We start from the raw sequence: 20159 nt of genomic DNA on the forward strand, positions 1-20159 counted from the left end.
GTATGATCAAAAGTTTGTTATCAAACACCCATGTCGATCTGAAGCCTTATCTTCATGAACTATTACCGGCCGTGCTTTCCTGCGCTTTAGCCAGGAAAATCAGCAAGTACTATAGTGATAATCACTGGACATTGCGGGATTTTAGTGCTTACATTGTTAACTCCATATGCCAGAAATATTCAAATAATCTGAACAACATGCGTCAGAGAGTCATCAAGTTGTACGTTCAAGGCATTACAGATATGAGCAAAGGTCTTGCCACTACTTATGGAGCTATCAAAGGTTTGAGCAGTCTCGGTGAAGACGAAGTCAAAAACCACTTACTACCGAACGTCATGATAATCAGCAATAAAATTCAGAAAATTCTGGAAATGGCTCAATACGGGTTTTTCCTAGACGCTCAGAAACAACTCATAAACGAAGCGAAGCATGTAAGAAATATCATGGTGAATATCTGCTCGCCGATTTTGTATAAAACGAAACGGTCCAATGATGGCGGTTTGTCCTATGTGAAGGAGTTTGGGTATTTGGGCAAGTCACTTTACATTCACGTGAAGAATATTGAGAATATGGAGCAGGCGAAAATGCAACAAGCTCAGTATATGCAGCAGATTAACAGCTATTTGTATGGAAACAGTAGTGATAGTTCTGAATCTTGGTTAAAATTAGGGTAGTTTTTTAAATGAATTTCTCTACTTAATAAATCATTTGTTTTGGTGTTATTTACATTTTCTAACTTACTTTAAAGCTTGCTATTGTTAAGTAGTAATGCACAAAGTGGCAACTTACTACGTCATAGGTACTGGTGGTTTTTCCAAACAATATAGTTTTTCAATACAATTTTTTTCAAATTTAAAGTGATTATTTTCAAAAACACGTGTATTATATTTTTCTTAAAAATAAACTCCAATCCAATTACTGAATTGGGCTGGTTTGTGTGGATCTGATCCGAATTAATGATTGACCCGAAGCCATTTACTAGCAGAGGTCTGTAAATAAAAAGAATCAATAATATCATACCGAAGGGGAAAGTTTGGAGCTTAAGAAACACGTGCAAGAAAGGGCAAAATGAGCGTTTAGCTAAGAAAAGAAAAAAGTAATCTTGACTTGAATTAATCCTTGGATAAAGATAGTAATTATTAAATTCTGCACTAACAGTGTTATTCTTTTAACAAAGGTTTACAAAATGAATTTTTTCTGAATGTCCAAATGGAATAATACAAATTATGTATTATATTCGATGGTTAAATTTTTAATGAATGATCATCACTTTTATTGGGTTATTGACAAGACGATTGTAAAGCAGAAAAATCAAAAAAATGTCGGTATCAGCCTTCTTTTGGGGGATCGATTCAACGGCAGCTGGTCCAGGGCGCCGCTCCGTTTTCCAGGCTGTGGATGTGGATATTTGCGATCCAGCATCACGTCCAGTCGGTAGACCGTCGTTTTCCGTAATAACTCGCGCGTATCCGGAAAACATCAGTTTTCATCTGAATGTAAAGTGCTCAATGGGTCTAGTTTCTTCATATTAATCACAAAATTGAAGGGTAAGAACTAATTTAAGTTTTTAATTTTGATGTTAATGTTTCTTCTTTTTGAAGACAGAGTTTCCGAAAGTTAGCCCCATTAGTCCTATATAGAGTTACACAAACTTAAGGGGATTGTACACGTTTGCGTTGTTAATTCAAAAGACACGTTAATCCGTGTATTTAAATAAAATCAATTGGAATATTCGATTATAGTCAAAGTTTTTGGTTTAGACCTCGAGAACAAGAGCTTATGAGGGGGGAAATAAAGGAATATTTTAACCCTGAGCTTATCAAATTAATACTGTTTATAGTAGAGGTTCACTCTTAGTCTTGATTGGTTTGTATAGAGTAAAAAAAAGACGATAATTTTGTTCCTGGGGCTGACACAGCCTTCTTACCACCCACATTGACCTTGTGGCCACTAATGACGAATAAGCCTGGAATTGGTGTCTGACCTACTGTCATTAAATAATTGTCAAGTAGAAAACAGGTTCACTTTTTTCGCAAAAGTCACGAATCATGGACACATGGAAGAGTTTTAAATAATTGACATGTTACTGCCTACATGTTGACTTTTCCAAGTTTTTCCTCGACCAAATCAACTTATTTTTCTGGTAGAAAACATACTTTTGACGTGATATCGGAAACTTTATCGAGATCACGTATTAACACACCTACATGTTGCTACGTGCACAATATTGACTGACACTTTGGTTTGTGGCTGAACACGTGACAATTTTATTGACCGTTATTTCCTCTACAAGTTTCTAGCTTAAGGTTATGCCAATAATGTGATTAAATTTATCTGCTCCAATCTCAACGAAAGGTTTTGAATATTTGCTGATTAGGAGGTCTTTGGAACGACCTTCATCTTGTAATGAGAAAAGTTCTTCATACAAATAGTCGAATGTTACAGTTTTTTTAATAGAAATCATATTCTTTGGTATTTTAATAATTTAGATAGAGCTGAATTGATAATTCAATTTTTATTATTATTATCAGCATCTTTTAACTAGATGAGAATCGTAAATGCTCTAACAAAAACTAGGAAAATTTGGAAACTATCAAAATTTGAAATTACCTCCCGTTTACAAGGAAATTGACAAGCCACACCTGTGCAAAGCTTTATTAAATTACCTTTACAGTACAATTAGGGCGCTTGTCGGTGGCCCAACTACAACAAAAGTGACGTGCTTCGAAGCCTGAAGGGAGTTCAATTACCAGGGAATTTCCCATCGACATTCCCCGGTCAATTTCGTTACAATAACGTGTCACTTATTTGATTGCTACAGCCTGTAAGCGCCTTAAATGAGTAAAATAGGTTCAAGAACTGTAAAAACTGGAAAGAATTTACAGTAACAGAAACGTCATAAATATCTTATGAGGCCACGTCAGGGCTGTAAAAGAAGGATATACAGCTGGATCCCCGTGGAAAGCCGTTCATTACCGTGCCCATTCACTGTCTTTTCAATAAGAATCCACGGGCAGCCTCTCAAAAGTAAATCCCATCTTCATCTCGGCCGTATTGAAAACACATATCGAGCTTTCCTATTTCCGGAAATCCAGAGCGATTTCTCCAAATGGAAAATCAGTCTGTCGAGGAGAAACGACGTTATCGGAAAGTAGTTTCTGCTGCATTTTTATTGCACTCTATTTGAGTTTATCTTATATCAGTAAATACTTAAAAGCGACAATTTAGGACTAAAATTGAACTGCGTCTTCATTAATTAAACACGCCTCGTAAATCAGATAAGCAATTAATTTTATGCCCTAATGACTCGGTAATGTTTGCTTATAACTAAGATTACATGGCGGAAACCATACTAAGTTTTGTATATACAGATTTCGATTGTTCGTTGCGTATAGCAAATAATTTTTCAAAAAATTTAAAGAATGGAAGGTACTAAGGGTCTTTTTTGACTACTTTTTGAAATTCAATATCTCGGTAACATGAAGAGCTAGAGAGGCCAGTTTTTGCTGATTTTGTAGTATTTTTTATCTTTTTTCTAATGGCGTTTCAGTGAAATTTTTGCAAAAAGTGCAATTTTGGCTCCACGAGGGTTCCAATGCACAGCAAAGGGCATATTTATACCAAAAGTACCTTAAATTAGGTGAAATGAGAACATTATTATTTTCTCTAAGAACATTTTTGAATAATTACACAATACAATTTAGGTCATCACGTTTGTATTTAATTTAACTGAAAAATTAAAATTTTCTCGGCTTTCAGAAGAGTTATAAACCTAAAAATTTTTGATATCTCAGTCTTTAATTCCTTCATATACGCCTTTTAAAAGCCAATAAATCACTGTTGAAGATTATTTGATGGAATATGGTAAATTAAGTGCTTACGCTTATAACTCTACAGGGTGGTCCAGTTTTAAATGTCAATAATTCACCAATCCATAGCCAATTAAACAATAAGTTGACATTCATTATGTCATTTTCTTGAAAAGTGATTCTTAAGGAAAATAGAGTCCTTCAAATTTCTGTTTAAAAAATCGTTTCTTTTGTCATAACTGTCAGACCGTTGGAGCAATATTGATCAAATTTGGAACAAGCACTTTATTACACGTTATTACAGTCAAAGACCCAAAACTAACCTAACCCAACTTAAAAATTGTCTTGGAAACGGAAAATTCACTTAAGAAGTTTAAAAAATATTATTGTAGCCAGTTTTCATAGTTTCCAGACAAACTGAAAGACTTTAGTTTTGAAAATTGACTTAGAAAAGATAAAAATTTCAGAAGCTTAAAAATTGTGTTTGTAACCAGTTTTCATGCAAATCGAGAGACTTTAATACTGAAAATTGACTTGTAGACATAAAAACTACTTTTTCAAGAATTTGTTACAATAAATTCATACATTTAAACCTTAAAAATTTACTTGAACCCCAAAATGTGACTGAACTAATGAAAAGTGACATCAGAAGCTTAAAATTTGCATTTGAAGTAAGTTTTCATAATTTGAAGACAAATTTCAATATTTTAGTCTTGAAAATAGTCTTAGATGCAGGACATTGACACATTCATTTTCTTCGAATTCTGGACTATTTTTAGTGCTTCAAAACTGCTTTCAGCTTGGAAAATCTAGTTTCAAGACTATCTTCACCAAGTTATTGACATAGCAAACTTAAAAAACAATTTTTACATTCTTCATAGACTTAAAATAGCATTTTAAGCTTTGTCACTATTAAATCGACTTCTAGACACCTCAGTGTTAAAAATTCGGGTATTTCTTAATAAACTAGACTGTTTTTAGTGTTTTAAGGCTGTTTTCAGTGCCTCAAATCGAGTTTCAAGACTATCTTTACAAAGTTTTTGACTTATCAGGCCTAAAAGCCAGTGTGTCCACTGGCCATAGTCTTGAAAATGTTATTTCAAGCTTCTTCACTATTAAATTGACTTCTACAATCATAGGTGCAATAAATTGTAGCATCTCTAAGAAATTCAGAGTTTTTAATGCTTTTTAAGACTGAAAAATTGAGTTTAAGACTCTTTCCAAAAGTCAAGTTTCTTCAGTAATAAAAGTAAAAAATGTTGGTACCAAATGCTACAATAATAGTCTTGAGAACTAATTTTTAGAAATAAAATAATCCGAAAATTTAATTTAGTTCTAGAATTGTTGTCCAGTCCAGAAAATTGAGTTGTACACCAATTAAAGTCTTGAAAATATACTTTTGGACTCTCTTTAGTCCTAGTAAAGTCAGTTCTAGCATTAAAAGTCAACTTTTATATTATTTTTAGTAGTAAAAAATGAGTTTCATGCACAATACAATCTTTGTCTTGATTTCCGGACTTTTTTAAGTTCTTGAATGCCAGTTTCAGACACAACCAGGATGGCAGTCTGAGAAAGTGAATCATAAGACCATTCCTAATAGTAAAAAGCAAGTTTTTAGACTATTGACTACAAATTTGGATTTTCCCAAGTCTTGAATGTTCAGTTTTAAACTATAAAATGATTTTTTAAATGGAAATTTGGAGGACTGTATATTCCTTAGGGAACGTTTTTCAGAAAAATTACATAATGCAAGTCAACTTATTTTTTTATTAGCTATCAAATGGTGAATTATTGACACTTAAAACTGGACCACTCTGTATATTAAACTATACCAGTTTCGGTTTTCTAGTTAAATTCACAGATGATATATTTTAGAATAGATGACGTCAAAACAGCAACGCGACATCACCACGACATGCTAAAAACTTGATTGGTCGTAGACATCAAAATGGCGGGCTGACGGGGCCAATATGGCAGGCCTGTACTTGTTGGGGTTGCTGGCCTGCGTTGTCCCTTTGGCGTCCCTCCAGCCTTTTCGACCCCTTCTTATTGTGACCGAACACTGTTACGAGCCCCTTAACATGACTTACGTCACTGAAGAATTGAACGTCGCTAACATTAGCGTGGATGTACTTGAACGAAATGGTAAGTTTAGTGTGGACGTTTTTCGTATAAATGTTCAATTAAAACTCACCAAATGCGCCTCCAGTTCTAGATTTATACCTCAAATTTCTCGACCGAAAACAAGACAGGCAAATTGCATTTTCTGCGATTCGAAGACATTATGCTTAAAAGTCTCAAAACCTCGCTTGTTATTTTTTTTTTTTGGAATATTTTTTCACTGAAGTAGCTACAATAATCATAAGTAAATTTAAAGAAAATTGCCCAAAATGTCTCTTAAACTTTTTTCTCTGAAAAGTTCGTAAACTTTCCTGGAGGGTTTTTGTTCCATTATCAAGTATTTCAATTCAAAAGTACGTAAAGCGAGCAAAACCAATTTTACCGGAATTCCGTTTACTTTTCAGTTAATATTTGGGTTATGGTTTTTCTTGTCTTTTATTTGGAATCCCCTAAAAGGTAATCGATACAATTTTTCAGACACTTGCGACTCGAAAAGGCTGCTACACGCCTTGAAACCTGGATCCGAGCTAATATTGGGCTCGTTTCATCCGGAAATTTGCGGACCTCTCAAACATTTTGCCCAGTTTTTTAACGCCACTCTACGAACATGGAATTGTCCAACGGTAAGAAATTAGATCTATCATCTCTTTGAATTGTATTCATGTTAAATTTAAACGTCTACAACAACCTGGATTGTTTATTGATCATGCCATCCTTAAGTAGGCCCTTAAGGCAAACTGAATTAAAGGGCGCTTTTGTTTATGACCGGACTATTTCTTTTCATCAAGTCGAAACATGACAAGGGACAGGAAGCTGTAATGTAGGACACTGAATAAATAACGGAAGTTTTGTTTAAATTTTAGTTTAATCATTAACTTCAATTGTTCCCAAGAATAGCACCTTCTATTTCCATTTTTACATACTAGAAATGTATATCATAAAAATATACTTTTATAGTGTTTATTTATTTTTAATTAGCATTTAAAAAAGCTTGTAGGTTGCTGACGTTGAGTAATTAAGTTACTCCAGAAGATTAAAACAAATTGCCAATGTCTTATCCAGCTAAAATAAGCTACTTGTTGCGGACATCTGTGTGATTAACAGTTTCAATTCGAAGCGGTCTCGACCAAATTAATTACTTTTCAACCTAATAGAGCAGTGACATTTTATTTTTGGTCTAGATTTCACCAGACGGTACTGGACCCTCTACAATTGACACAGCAAGGGCTTTTGCTAGACTAGTGGATGATATGAAATGGAGATCCGTCGCCATTCTTACAATTGGTAAGAGAAAAAACTGCTTTCTGAACGCAGTTTTTCGAAATTATTGAATTTCTGGCGGCTTGGAAACAAACAAGATCATAAATTTAGGCCGAAATTGCCTCGTAAACGAGTCCCACTGACAAAACGACGGAGGCTTAACGAAAATATTTCTGTTCAATTCTCCTTTTTTTTTGGGAGACGAAAGATGAATGGTTATTTTTCAAAAATCTTTTTTTCTGTTCTGGTTTCATAATAACCGATATTACCTTACTAGTGCGGTATTAAATTTATATATGCACAGAGTCCGGTTGGTGGCCGACCCTTTCACAAAACTTGGATCTGGAGCTTAGGGACCTGGGAATCGTCCCCAAACACTCATTCCTTTTCGAAGCGAACGCCTCTTTGGAGTATATCGAAATGAAGCTAAATATTTTAAAACAGGCTCCTTGTAGAGGTATTTTTCCTTTAAAAGCCTTGGTTAATAGTTTATTAAACTGGATGTTTCAGCTTTGATATTCTGCATGCCTTCCTCGGAGCTTGGCATGGTGGTGTTCAATGCTGCTCGTAACTTGAACCTGTCCGGTCGAAACACCCTGTTCATTCTCATGGACGTGTTTGCTCTGCCTTCCTGGAGATTTCGTCTGGGAAACGGTGACAATAAAACGACCAACTTAACGCAGGACGTGCTTTTGTTTGTCGATAACGAGACGTCGACAAGAGCGGTAACGACGGAACGGCAAATCGTTAAAAATGTACGGGAAAGTGTGTCCGGTGTCGTTTCGACAAAGTGCTTCGCCTTAGCGGAACAGTTTATGAACGGTTCGTTACGTTCACTTGTGATCGTCATGGACTTTAATCAAACCGAAATGATTCCGATCAATTTTGAAAGATGGTGGAATACGCATCAGCAACTCGACGAATGTGACGCACTCTGTTCAGCTTTAAGTGTTGGGTAAGTAATTAAAGATATCCTCCAAGATATGATTTTAAGTACAACTTAAGCTAAGTTGAGGTTTGAATGTGACAGATCAGATGCAAAATAATACAGTCTAAACTGTCTTTAAATTCAACGAATGTTAGGGAAACGAACATAAATAACTGTTTTCAGTTTACTTAAGTTTGATTAGGTTAGGTTAGTTTGAATGGTCAAAAAAAGCAGAAAACTAAAAGCTGCTTTTTAAAAATCCTACACATGTGAACTACTACAGTACAAATTCGAGTTTATTTCTGTAAGACATAACTTATCGATATATGATCCACATTTTATTAAACTAATGCATTTTGCCTGCTACAGCTTTCCAAATATTGAAAATTTTATATTTTAGTAGTAAACATCTCAAAAATGACAAAATTTAGAAAAGATTCCAAGTGATTACGATAACATTCACAAAAAAAACCAAAACTGGCCCACGTGATATCATTGTCATTTGGCAAAATAATAACCATGTGACAAATTGCAAGACTCGAGCTGATTATTATATTTATAGAAAATTCTCTAAATGGCAAATTACATAATTTAAATCAGACCTAAATTGCATCTAGTGGGAATTATTGCAGAACATAAATCGATATCCACTGAGTTAATTAAGCGAGTATTTCAATAACAAGGGTCATCCTGCTGAAGTGCTATTAAGTTTAACCTAAAGTTGCTATCTGAACCACGGAGCTTTTGATATTGTTTTGACAGAAGCAACGTTGCTGATGATGACGTATTTTGTTTAGAAGAAAGGTAAAACCATTTTACTTAAAACCACTATTACTCACTTATTTTAAAAACTTTGAATCATTAAAGAAAGTTTTTCTTTGTTTAGACAGTTTATCACAATTTTTCTCCTCAACATTTATAAAGTTACTTTTGAATAAATACTCAAATTGAATTAAAAGGAAAAATTAAGAGGAATAGAGGAATAAACACTCTCCAGCAAAAAATGGCTGCCATAAGAAAGTTTGCATGAACGCATGCTGTTCTGAAATCTGGTTTTAGCTTAATTTTGAATTCGTTTCTTACCACTTTTTTGTCTGAACACGTTTAAAATTAATCGGATGAACTATGTGCCTGACTTATTTAACAATAATACTAAGTAAAAGCAATTTTAAATAACTTTCTTAATTACAGATCTTGGATCTACTGGGCGATTTCAAGCGGCGTTCTCCTAGTTATGTGTATTTTGGGGGCGGCCATTGTTATTAGGTATCGTCTCCTGCAAAAACGAACTTCTAAAGCTCCATACAGGGTGTTGCTGGCAGCATCCGATTTCAAGTTTCCCCAACTAGCCGACAATCTTAGGGTAAGTCACAAAAATTAAATTAGAAAATTCCTAGCCTTCATCGGTGTGATACTAGTGTGATCCGCTTTCCAATCAGTTTAAGTAGATTACACACTACGCACATTTTTTTTAAATTAAACTGGCTGTAATACATTTAAAAAGTTATATTTAAGGTCATATAACATGATAGATTAAATGGGTCGTGTGAGGGCAAATAAAAGCGCGTTAAAAGAACGCAATTCGCTTAAAATGTGTTTGCATTTCACGGGAAAACATCGGGTTTGTTTATTTAAGGGTTTGCAATGATTGATTGATTTCTTTCGTTCGACGGCTACATTGTATATTTGGGTAGCAAATTTGCTAAACCGAGAGTTAATGGATATTTTGAACTGAAACGCACAGTTAAGTGAAGTTGTCAGGACAACTGGTGCAGGTTTATTATAGTAGTAACTTTTCAATCACAAATCAATGAAAAACCGGTTATCAAACTCTCAAATGCCAACAAACTTATGTTTGTTGTTAAAAAAATGTCGTTTTAGAGTTTATAGTCACTCTTAAAGCGAGAGCAAACAACGCTCGCGATCCGCAACTGTAAAGGACAAAAACTACTAAGTTTCTGTAATGCTAGCAAAAAGCTGGAAACAGTTTCCTCAATGTTGATGTTTCCGGATAAACTCGCTGCAAATCATGCCAGAACGGCTATTTGTGTTCGGCTTGGTTTTGGAGTATGCTACTTGTTCGATGGCCTGGAAATGGAATATTTCCATTAGTATTGTGATAATCGTTAACTAGAGAAGTCATTAAAAATAATGAGATGACTCTCTATCGATAGTCTTAACTTTAGATTACTGGTTTATTCTGTCATTTATTAATAGTTGCATAGACTTAAAGGACTCTCGACACACACACTGTTGTCATAAATTGTGTCTTTTTTTGGGAAAAAATGTGATTTTTCTTAAAAAACCACGTGACGTATAATAAACTGACAGCCAGATGATTTTACTTGTCAATTACCGCACGAACAGCTCCGAGGGATTTGCTTAAACCCTCGCAAGCGACACGTCTTGAATATAAATTTCTCTACGAATGGGTTGGACTTCAGTAAATTGAATATATACTTCCCTTTTCCCGTCTACGTGCTTTAAAATTAGGATGAAACATAGCATTTTTGGTGAAAATCAAATCAATAAATAATTCATAAATAAGTAAAAAATACTTTAAATAAAGTAATGTGACACATTTTGTAGCGTAATAATTACAAAATGTTAGCAAGTGAAATTTGGCTAGAAATGTGTAATTCAACTTCCTGACATCCCATATTGTCTTGGCCGTATAATAATTAAACTTCAATAATTCATTCATGAGGGTGTGATGATGAAAAACGTTCTTTTTCTGGAAACTGACAGTTTTACGATCCATAAAACCCCTCGACGCTCTCGACAACAGTAAATTAAACTTTTAGTGTCGATTTAAGAGTGGCAAATGTATTTTAATCTGAGGGCAGTGTTCTTCCTCAAAATCTGTACAGATAAAGTTAGTGGATCCTTCCTGTGGTCGATCATTGATCTAGAAAATAACGATGTAATTCAATCACGTCAGGTTGACGAGGGTATTGAAGCAATGCTGTGCTGCTGGTTACAGCAACTGCAGGAATTCGGGGGCCCGGAAGTGGACAAGCCCGACCTGTTACAGAATTCGGGGGGAGCCTCAGCCAGGACTCCTTTACATACTGGATCTACTCCAAATTTGGCCAAACAGGTGATCGTTGATCCTCGAGTACGATATAAAGTAAGTAGTAGGTTTGTCTTTAACTATTTTAATGTGAAACTTATTACTATATTATAAGACATCATCTGTTATTATATTTGCAGGGTGATTTGGTTCAAATGAAGCCAGTGCCTTCCAACAACAATACGGAGCTGAAAGCAAAAGCCATAGAAATATTGGTGCTTCTTCACGGATTGAGACACGAAAACTTAAATCCTTTGATCGGTAAGTTTTCTGTTGGGAGATTTATTTTATTTTGAAACACTCACTTATCTTCATCCCGTTTTGCCCTAAACAACAAACAACTACAAGGTCTGCAACGAGTTTCGATAGAAAACACGTGTGCGAACCATTAAACTTTTGATACAGGAATATGACGATAAAGTTAACACTTTAATCATTATTATGCCATGGTTGACCTCGTCTACAGTACGAAACAACGTAGTTGGCTCTTACGTCATCAAAATATCTCTGGACGTCTTCCAAATATAATGATCTAGAGATCTCTCTTAAAAGGCTCTTTCTGGTAAGATTTTCGAACCTTGATTAGCAGGATACTCATCAATTTGATCATTTGTTTTCTAATCATGTTTACCACTCACTGACTAAACTTTGCCTTTCTCTCTTTTAGGAATATTAGCAGAACCTCCAAGAGCAGCTCTAGTATCGGAATATTGCTCCAGAGGCTCACTGCAGGACGTGCTTGAGCGGGACGATATCAAGCTGGACTGGTCGTTTCGACTCAGCTTACTTACTGACCTCGTTAGGGTAAGTTTTTTCTCTTCCTCTTATCTGTTCTTATCCAGTAATTTTTCTAGGGTATGAAATATCTGCATTCAACACAAATTCGCGTTCACGGTAATCTGTCGTCACGCAATTGCGTCATAGACGCTCGTTGGGTGCTGAAAGTAGCTGACTATGGACTACCGGCTTTTTATGAAGCTCAAGGGATCCAGTTACCTCCTAAAACCGCTAGAGGTCAGTAATTGAATTTAGTCCTAACAATGATAAAAATCCACGAATAATTAATTCCCCGTCAAAACATTTATCTTTGTCGTGTTGCGCTGAGAAGATGCTCTATTAAGGGTAATTCGGTTAAGAACGGCCGTTAAACGCTTTCCTGGAAATGGAAAATATGGCTTTTTGGCCGAAGAAATTGAATTTTACTCGTTTCTCCCATCAAATGCCTTCTTTGACTGCAGCTTAATTACTGCTTATTAAGTTCCTTTAAAAGTGTTTCGTCTTTAGTTTAAAAAGGAACTTCCTTTTACTACGCGTGCAGCTGCATAATTAGCAAATAATTAACCTCTTAAAGTCGCAAAGAAGCTTCAGTTTCACAGCTAGCGGAGATTTTTTCGTAAATAAAACATTTAAACTGCTATCAAAGTTTGCAACTTTAAAAGCAAAATTTTGCTATATAACTTAACTAGTCTTCGCTATAATCAATACCGTAACACATTCTGAAACATCATACAGGGTGATCATAATCGGAAACCTATGAAAGTCTGATTTTAATTGTTACTATAAAATATGTATGTTAGACTTTGCGTTCTATTCAAATATGAAATGTAAACAATTTTTTTAGATCTATTGTGGACAGCACCCGAACTGTTACGTAATCCCAATCTTCAAATAAAAGGAACCCAACCTGGCGACGTGTATGCTTTTGGCATCATTATGCAAGAAACCGTGATACGAGGCGAGCCATTTTGTACGTTATCCTTGAGTCCGGAACAAATAATCGAAAAAGTTAAAAAACCGCCCCCACTAATTCGTCCTTCGGTGAGCAAAGGGGCTGCGCCCCCCGAAGGTATCAACATTATGCGCCAATGTTGGGCGGAACAGCCGGAACTCCGGCCGGACTTTAACGTTATTCACGATCAATTCAAAAAACTGAATCACGGCCGGAAAGTGAACATAGTGGACACGATGTTTCAAATGTTGGAGAAGTATTCCAATAATTTGGAGGAGCTGATTCGGGAACGGACGGAACAGTTGGACATGGAGAAAAAGAAGACTGAACAGTTGCTGAATCGTATGTTGCCCAGGTGAGTTACAGCAAGTTTTTAAAACTGGTATACAGGTTGATTGATTTTAGTTACGTGGCTGAGAAGTTGAAACTTGGTATGCCGGTAGATCCCGAAGAATACGAAGAAGTAACAATTTATTTTTCGGATATCGTGGGCTTTACTACGATATCTGCCCATTCTACACCTTTTCAGGTACTTATTATGGCATTTATCAACTAAAAACTACACAAAATTGTCGTGATAGGTGGTTGATTTGCTCAATGACTTGTATACGTGCTTCGACGCCACTATCAATGCGTACAATGTGTATAAAGTGGAGACAATTGGGGATGCTTATATGGTGGTTGGAGGTCTACCTGTTCGCATACCAGACCACGCTGAACAGGTTTCCACTTAACTATCATTTGAACACCCTGTAACCTGTTCCTTTCAGATTGCAACCATGGCACTCGATTTACTGCACGAAAGTGGTAAATTTCAAATACGCCACTTGCCAGGTACTCCACTACGACTGCGAATAGGGCTCCATACTGGACCGTGCTGCGCTGGCGTAGTGGGTCTCACCATGCCCCGTTACTGTTTGTTTGGCGACACTGTAAATACTGCTTCTAGAATGGAATCGACAGGTAGTTTATCACTTTTTGAATTTTTTGAACGATGCAGTGAAACTTTCTAGAAATATTGTTTTGTGTAGGTAGTTATAGTCTCTCTGGAAGTAGGTATTCAATTGAAGAATCCATGGTCGAAATTCTTTGTGAGAGGCACTTATAATGTTGTTTTCGATTTTTAATTTGCTTATATGCAGTAATATTTGTTTAGAGTTCACAAACAAGCTAGTCTAAAATGGATTGAAAAACTGGAAACTGTTATTACTGGTCGACACTGTAATCTCACATGCATAACAATTTTTATCCACAACCGGTATATTATGAAGGTTTAATACGTCTGTTTGGCGTGGACTAAAACCTTCTAATACACTGTCGTGTATTAAACTCATAACACTACGCTCACCTGCAAAGTCAGTAACATTTTTTTCACTCAAATCAAGCTTATTTTGGTCAGCAGTTTTGTAGCAGCCCCTTGATTTAGAGTTTCTGAAGAACTGGAGAGACCAACAACTTTAGGTGATACTTGTATTGTTTCAGCATTTTGCTGCACAATAAATCTTCAGTATAACTTTCCGCTCCCATACTCGACTTCCTTAATGTTGCTTGAAGAGCGCCTTATTCCATGTCCGGTTAAACTTTCTGGATACGGGAGTCCAAGAAACGATTTTTGAACGAAACATATTTCTACAGCATTGACTGAAAAAGCTTCTTCAATAATCGTGAAGTTTCTTGAAATGTTTGTTTTCGTATTCGGATTGGGCACATGGACTTGGCTGCTATCCAAAAAGGTTAACTCGTTGCATTGATAAGCACCTGCGACTCCCATGATCGTTGCAACAACCTGTAAAAGGTTCAAAATAAAACATTTCATATGTAAATTGAAATATTAACATCTTTTTTGCTTACATCTTTGTTCTTCAATTTGCTCTCTCCCCAGTATCTTTGCTCTCTTTTGGTTTGTAATTTCTTGATGAGGATTTTAAATACCTATAAAGTAAGTTTACCATACTTTGAAATATCAATACTTCTATGCACTTTTAACATCGAATATTTTGTCCACATTGAAGAAGCAACAAACCGTTTCTTCACATTAAAGAAATAGGATAATAGAATCTCTTCTGTAATTCCTGCTTCTGCTATACCACTTTTTCTTCTTCAGTTGTTGATTTACACCAATTCCTTCACGTATACGCTTTTACTTTTCACTGGTAGCAGACATAAAGTTGCTTCTTGTTGGATTTCAGCAGGAATAAAGAGATTCTCACTCATGATATTCAGGAATTTTGTCTGCTTTTCCACTCCTAATTAAGCCCTGGTAGTGGATAAAACGGTGAATTAAATTCGTGGAAAGAAAGACTTGTTAATCTCTTTATATAATTAATAACTATACTTGCCGCACTTGTTCATTAAGTCGACTTTTCGCAACGATCTGCATATTTTCTGTAATTCCACTTTAAAATTTTCCAGGGGCGGCTTGGCGAATCCACTTGTCTGAAGCAACCAGATTACGATTGGAACGGACCGGTGGGTTCCATATCACGTACCGCGGTCGCACCGAAATTAAGGGTAAGGGCACCATGGAAACCTACTGGTTATTAGGGCGGGAAGGGTTTAATAAAGAACTTCCAATACCTCCATCTATTGAGTGAGTTGGTGTTTTGGTGACCTAACATTAATTTAATAATTTGAATGGTTTTTTTTTTGTTGCTTTGTCATTTTAAGGGAAAGCCATGGGTAAGTTACGAGAACGTTACAGTTGAATCTTGAATATTTTTCTTGATTTAGATGAAAAGCTACACTAATTTTGAACTATTGCAGATTAGATGAAAGTCTAATAATCAACACTATACCGACCATATCCACTGTACAAGAGGAATATGCGTTAGTCGATTTGGGTTCTATGGATTACTACCCGAGACACATGAGTGTCAGCGAGGGCCCTAGTAAAACTCCAAGCCCTAATCCAACCTTTATCAAATCAATGGAACAATCTAAGTTTTCATCTTTGGCTAGTCAACAAAATGATGAGCAGTGAGTATCTTTGTCACAAGTGTTATAACAAACATGATTTGGTTGACGGTTGACGGAAAATTGTATTATCCTCAGGGCAACTATAGTAAGAAGCTCCTCAAGTGACGCCCCATTAGTCTATGCGAGGCCAGTGTCAGCTTCTGAAGTAGCAGCCGCATTACTTCAGGCTTCTACTAGTTCTTTATGTCCGTACAGGAGAGGTTCAAGAGCTAGATCTAAGATAAAGGTACCAAACATATATTTTTTGTCACACGTTTTTAAAGTACGTAAAGACATAAATATCACTTTTGTCTTATGCATGGAATAAACCTTGCAGTCAATAAAAAACCAAATAGGACAAACTACTTAATTATATGCTTCTACGACAATAAAATAACTTAGATTGTAGGTTGCTTTTGCAGGAAGAAGACGAAGATATAAGTACGCCATACAGTCACTACAAATGTCTGAGTCCGAAACTGAGAGCGGGGAAACTTCTTCGTAGACAATTCAGTCTGGATAGAACAGAAGAACTAAATACACAAACCGATGATGTTGAGGTATGGTTTATTAACCTGAAGTAGGAAAAATGACCTGCAAGTGCTTTCTTAGGTGACCAGTCCACGATTGTGCAAACAAAACTCGGCGGGGGCGGTTGACTTGGAGAAGATCGAGGAAGTCCTTTTGAAGATTCCAACCACGACTGCTTCGATATCTTCCCAGCTACAGAGCTTCCTAACGGCCTCCGTTGATTCGTTAGATTCAGATTAATTAAACAACTCCGGTCATATCAGAGAGCACTCCACGTTGAACTAAAAGCAATTTTACCACTTATGTGTCCTTCTGACAAGACTAGACTTTCTACGGATTTTTTAATAGAGATTTTCGTCTCGTTAGTTGTTTTATTTTCACTTAAGTAATTAGTCTGTTTGTGTTTAGATCGTGTTGTACTAATTATTGTTATGTAGGTATATTGAGTTATCAGATGATCTAAGGCATAACACTGCAGTCAAACTGTTGATTTTAACTATACTACTAGATGGTTTTGTATCACTTTAAGGTACAAGGATTCCACTGGATACTTTTGTATGGCAACAATTTGATTGTTGCTTTGCTGTGTTCACTACACGGCCCACTGAAATAGCTCAACTGCCCAAGCATTTTCTCTTCAAATTTCAGCCACTTTTCTACTTTGGAATTTGTAGCGCAACAAAACCTGAGAAACAAATCACGTTTTCACAAAAATCATTCAATACAAGAGTATCCAGTAGACTCGTACCTTTACGCACTATAAATGTTTCCAGAATTATTTTAATAAAGGGTTGTGTAGTTCAACTGTTTTGACTAATTAGACAATCCCATTTAAATACGTGAGTCTTAGCACTAGGACTATTTAAAATAACCTGATGTTGGTACATGTAGGATTGTTGTTATTACTAATAATTATTTATTGTAAATAAAACCCTTTTGAATGTGGAATGAATTTTAATAACACCCATACACGTAATCAATCTAAAGTGGAACAAAAAATTAAAACTTATCAACTAAGTGAAGAATGTGTTGTTGTTCTTGGTCCCTCCAATCCTTGTCGCCTTCCTCTCCAAGATTGCCAGCATATTCCCTCATAATGTGTCTGATAGTTTTTAGTGAAGCTCCTCTCAAGTTGAGCATCTGAAAAAATCACTATTTGCAAACCTTTCGCAAAAAAAACGAAATTTGACTTTACCTGCATTACACGTTGTTTCACACTGACCGGACCAGCAGCGCAGACTTCCACTATAATATAGTCAACGAGTTGCAAGGTAAACAAACCACCTTCCAGCCTCTTCAAATAATTTTCGTCTTCATTCTCTTCACGTTCATCCAAACCTTCATCAATGGCCTCAACCTTTTCCAAATATTTAAAATGCAACTCTAACAATCGATCCACTTTTTCGTGATCGTTTTCCGTAAATTTGCTGACTAATCTTTGCCTCTGTGACCCCCTTTAAGGTTTTCATAACAATTTTATTGCTGCCTTTAAAGGAAATTAAGATATTTACCTGCAATTTCTTAACATTGAAGCTATAATCGAGCACACATGTTCTTCATGCTCTTCAGTTGAGAGGACTTTCCGTCGGTTTTTCTTTGGCGTTTTCATGAACAATGGAAATATAGTTCTCAAGCCCAGAATATCAACAAACTTATTACCTAAATCAATAAATCACTTTGCAGACTACCAAAAATCTAAATGACACAAAACAGAAATACATACAGTTATCTTTTCCATGTATTCCAGACATGGCATAATCCAATACTTTTAATGAGCCATTTCTTGAAGTTTTTTTCTCTCTAAGCATCAAATTCATCAGTTGCAATCCTTCACCTTTAAGAAATTTATCCCTGTTTGGTACAACCATTAAGGCACTGCACAAACTGCAACAATTTCAGTTAAACTACTTAGTCTTATAGTTATTTTAAATTTGTTGTAATACCAGTTAAACAAATTTTCCATCAGCTCATGTTCTTCAGGACTGGAAGGGTCATGTCTTTTATAGAAAGCTAGTTGTTGCAACAAAGTATCAATACCATCAAGTTCACCCAGCAATAACCGGTTTTTTTCATTGTCTTGCAATACTATTGACATCACTTCACTGACATACAGTTTGTTCTGGTCAAATGGCGCTTTTACTTTCAGTCTTTTCAGTAACCAAGCCAGTAAACCTTGTTTACCACACTCTGTAGTAATTTCACTTCTTAATTCTGTTAAATTTTCAATTATAGACAGTGTATTGTGGACACCATCAGCTTCCTCTTTAACAGACTCATCTAAACGGTCCAAGTTTTGTACTAATAAAGCTATGACCTGGTGCTCCATAAGTGAATCAAGCAAAGCCTCAGCACCTTCCTCAGACTCATTCAAAATGTCTACATCAGTTAACTCTTGCAATAGCTCAATAGTTACTACAGCAATGTCACTGTTGTCATGCGCAAGTAGTTCTAATAGACTTGGAATAACTTGAAGTTTTACTAGCAGTGGGTAATAATCAGGTGCTGTGGACAACACCCTCATTTCCTGTAAAGTTTCATGCAATTCCAGCTCACTTTCCATGAACTTGTCAGGTGAGTCAGGAAACTTGATTCTCATTTCGCGGTTTCTTAGCGAGCGTTTCTCAAAGTTTAACACAATTTTTTTTATTGTGGCCTGGTCTACCACTTCACCCTAATATATTAATCATTTTTGCTTAATAAAAACAGAAAAAGCGGTTGTGACCTACCTCAGCCTGTTCAGTTTCGACGTACTTCACTATTTCAGCCCGCTCTTCCTCACTTATTAAATCCAAACCCTGCAGGGATGGTGTCGGTGATGGGGCTCTGACCATTTGTTGGGCCTTGGCTCGCGCGATTTTACGCATTTTCTTGGCTCGTTCTACTTCATCTTCTTTCTCTGCAGAGTCTGTGGGACGCTTTACAGCTTGGGGAGGCTATAAATAACAAAGAAATATACTGATTTCCTATCACTGACAATTTAAGAAATGTGAGACACAACTTACTTTATAATCCAGAAGTTCTCCAACATCCATTTTCAATGATAAAAGCTTTTTTCCAAAGTTTGTTAATTTTTGTAATACAATTTTTGTCACACTGTTAAATATACAGTATTTTTGTTTATTTTTTAACTTCTTTTTTCAGTTTTATAACTACTTTGAGGTTATGTTCTAATATTTTTAGAATTTTCTGACTGGTCTTGTGTGTGTTGTGGTTACGATGGCCACTCGTCAGTGAGACGTTCAGCCAGATTAAATAACGCGATTACGCGATTCACGATTACGAAAGATCCGCGGAAGAGGCACTTGCGTGCGTCTGAGAAACTCTCATCTCTCCCGCTTGCATAAATAGGACTAAAAATCGCCTTAAAGGCACGATCCGAGTGAAAAATATAGTCATTCCTCGTGGAAACTATAACCGTCACTGTCACATCCACGTGGTCTTGACCTAGGTTTTCACCCTTTCCGCCTCCTGGAAGTGCACCGCACAAGACAATTCCCCGTAGACCTTTAGGAATCCACGTTTCCACTTAGAGGCCCCACATTTCCACTCGACCGGCTGCGGAATTCGGTCGTCAACTCCAAATTTCTCTGAACACCGTTTCAAGAAACGTGGTTTCTTAGCGACAAAAATGGCGCCCACGAAACAGACGTGCGATACGTTTCAAGTTGAAAATCGAAGTCCTGACTGGTCTTCTATTTGGCAACAATAAACAACTTGGCAACATTGCAATACTGACGCTGTCAGTGTCAGTTG

At 36.2% G+C, this 20159-nt stretch overlaps 2 protein-coding genes across 5 annotated transcripts; one reads left to right on the forward strand and one right to left on the reverse strand.

Moving 5' to 3' along the window:
• Window positions 1-1411: 1411 nt before the first annotated feature.
• On the forward strand, window positions 1412-17354 carry LOC145733049 (retinal guanylyl cyclase 1). Of its 4 annotated transcripts, none has more exons than XM_081985669.1 (21): window positions 1412-1547; window positions 5685-5954; window positions 6408-6553; window positions 7112-7214; window positions 7495-7647; window positions 7701-8145; window positions 9310-9481; window positions 11060-11248; window positions 11332-11452; window positions 11859-11995; window positions 12046-12205; window positions 12813-13275; window positions 13326-13449; window positions 13502-13642; window positions 13691-13883; window positions 15333-15510; window positions 15588-15599; window positions 15684-15896; window positions 15972-16122; window positions 16298-16435; window positions 16488-17354. In XM_081985669.1, exons 2-21 carry the CDS (start codon window positions 5780-5782, stop codon window positions 16644-16646), a joined length of 3573 nt encoding a protein of 1190 aa, XP_081841795.1. In that variant the 5' UTR covers window positions 1412-1547; window positions 5685-5779; the 3' UTR covers window positions 16647-17354. The 4 variants fall into 4 exon arrangements, with proteins under 4 accessions (XP_081841795.1, XP_081841798.1, XP_081841797.1 ...); XM_081985671.1 differs by having other exon boundaries at window positions 1420-1547; window positions 5750-5954; XM_081985670.1 differs by having other exon boundaries at window positions 1423-1547; window positions 5690-5954.
• LOC145733054 (beta-catenin-like protein 1) lies at window positions 17341-20096 on the reverse strand. The gene is made up of 7 exons (XM_081985681.1): window positions 19409-20096; window positions 19133-19339; window positions 18350-19077; window positions 18130-18290; window positions 17918-18065; window positions 17602-17860; window positions 17341-17546 (listed from the first exon to the last, which is right to left on the reverse strand). Exons 1-7 carry the CDS (start codon window positions 19436-19438, stop codon window positions 17406-17408), a joined length of 1674 nt encoding a protein of 557 aa, XP_081841807.1. The 5' UTR covers window positions 19439-20096; the 3' UTR covers window positions 17341-17405.
• Window positions 20097-20159: the final 63 nt, after the last annotated feature.

Source organism: Ips typographus, linkage group LG8, assembly GCF_016097725.1.
Source record: "Ips typographus isolate SLU linkage group LG8, UJ_Ityp_2.0, whole genome shotgun sequence".
Taxonomy (NCBI): Eukaryota; Metazoa; Arthropoda; class Insecta; order Coleoptera; family Curculionidae; genus Ips; species Ips typographus.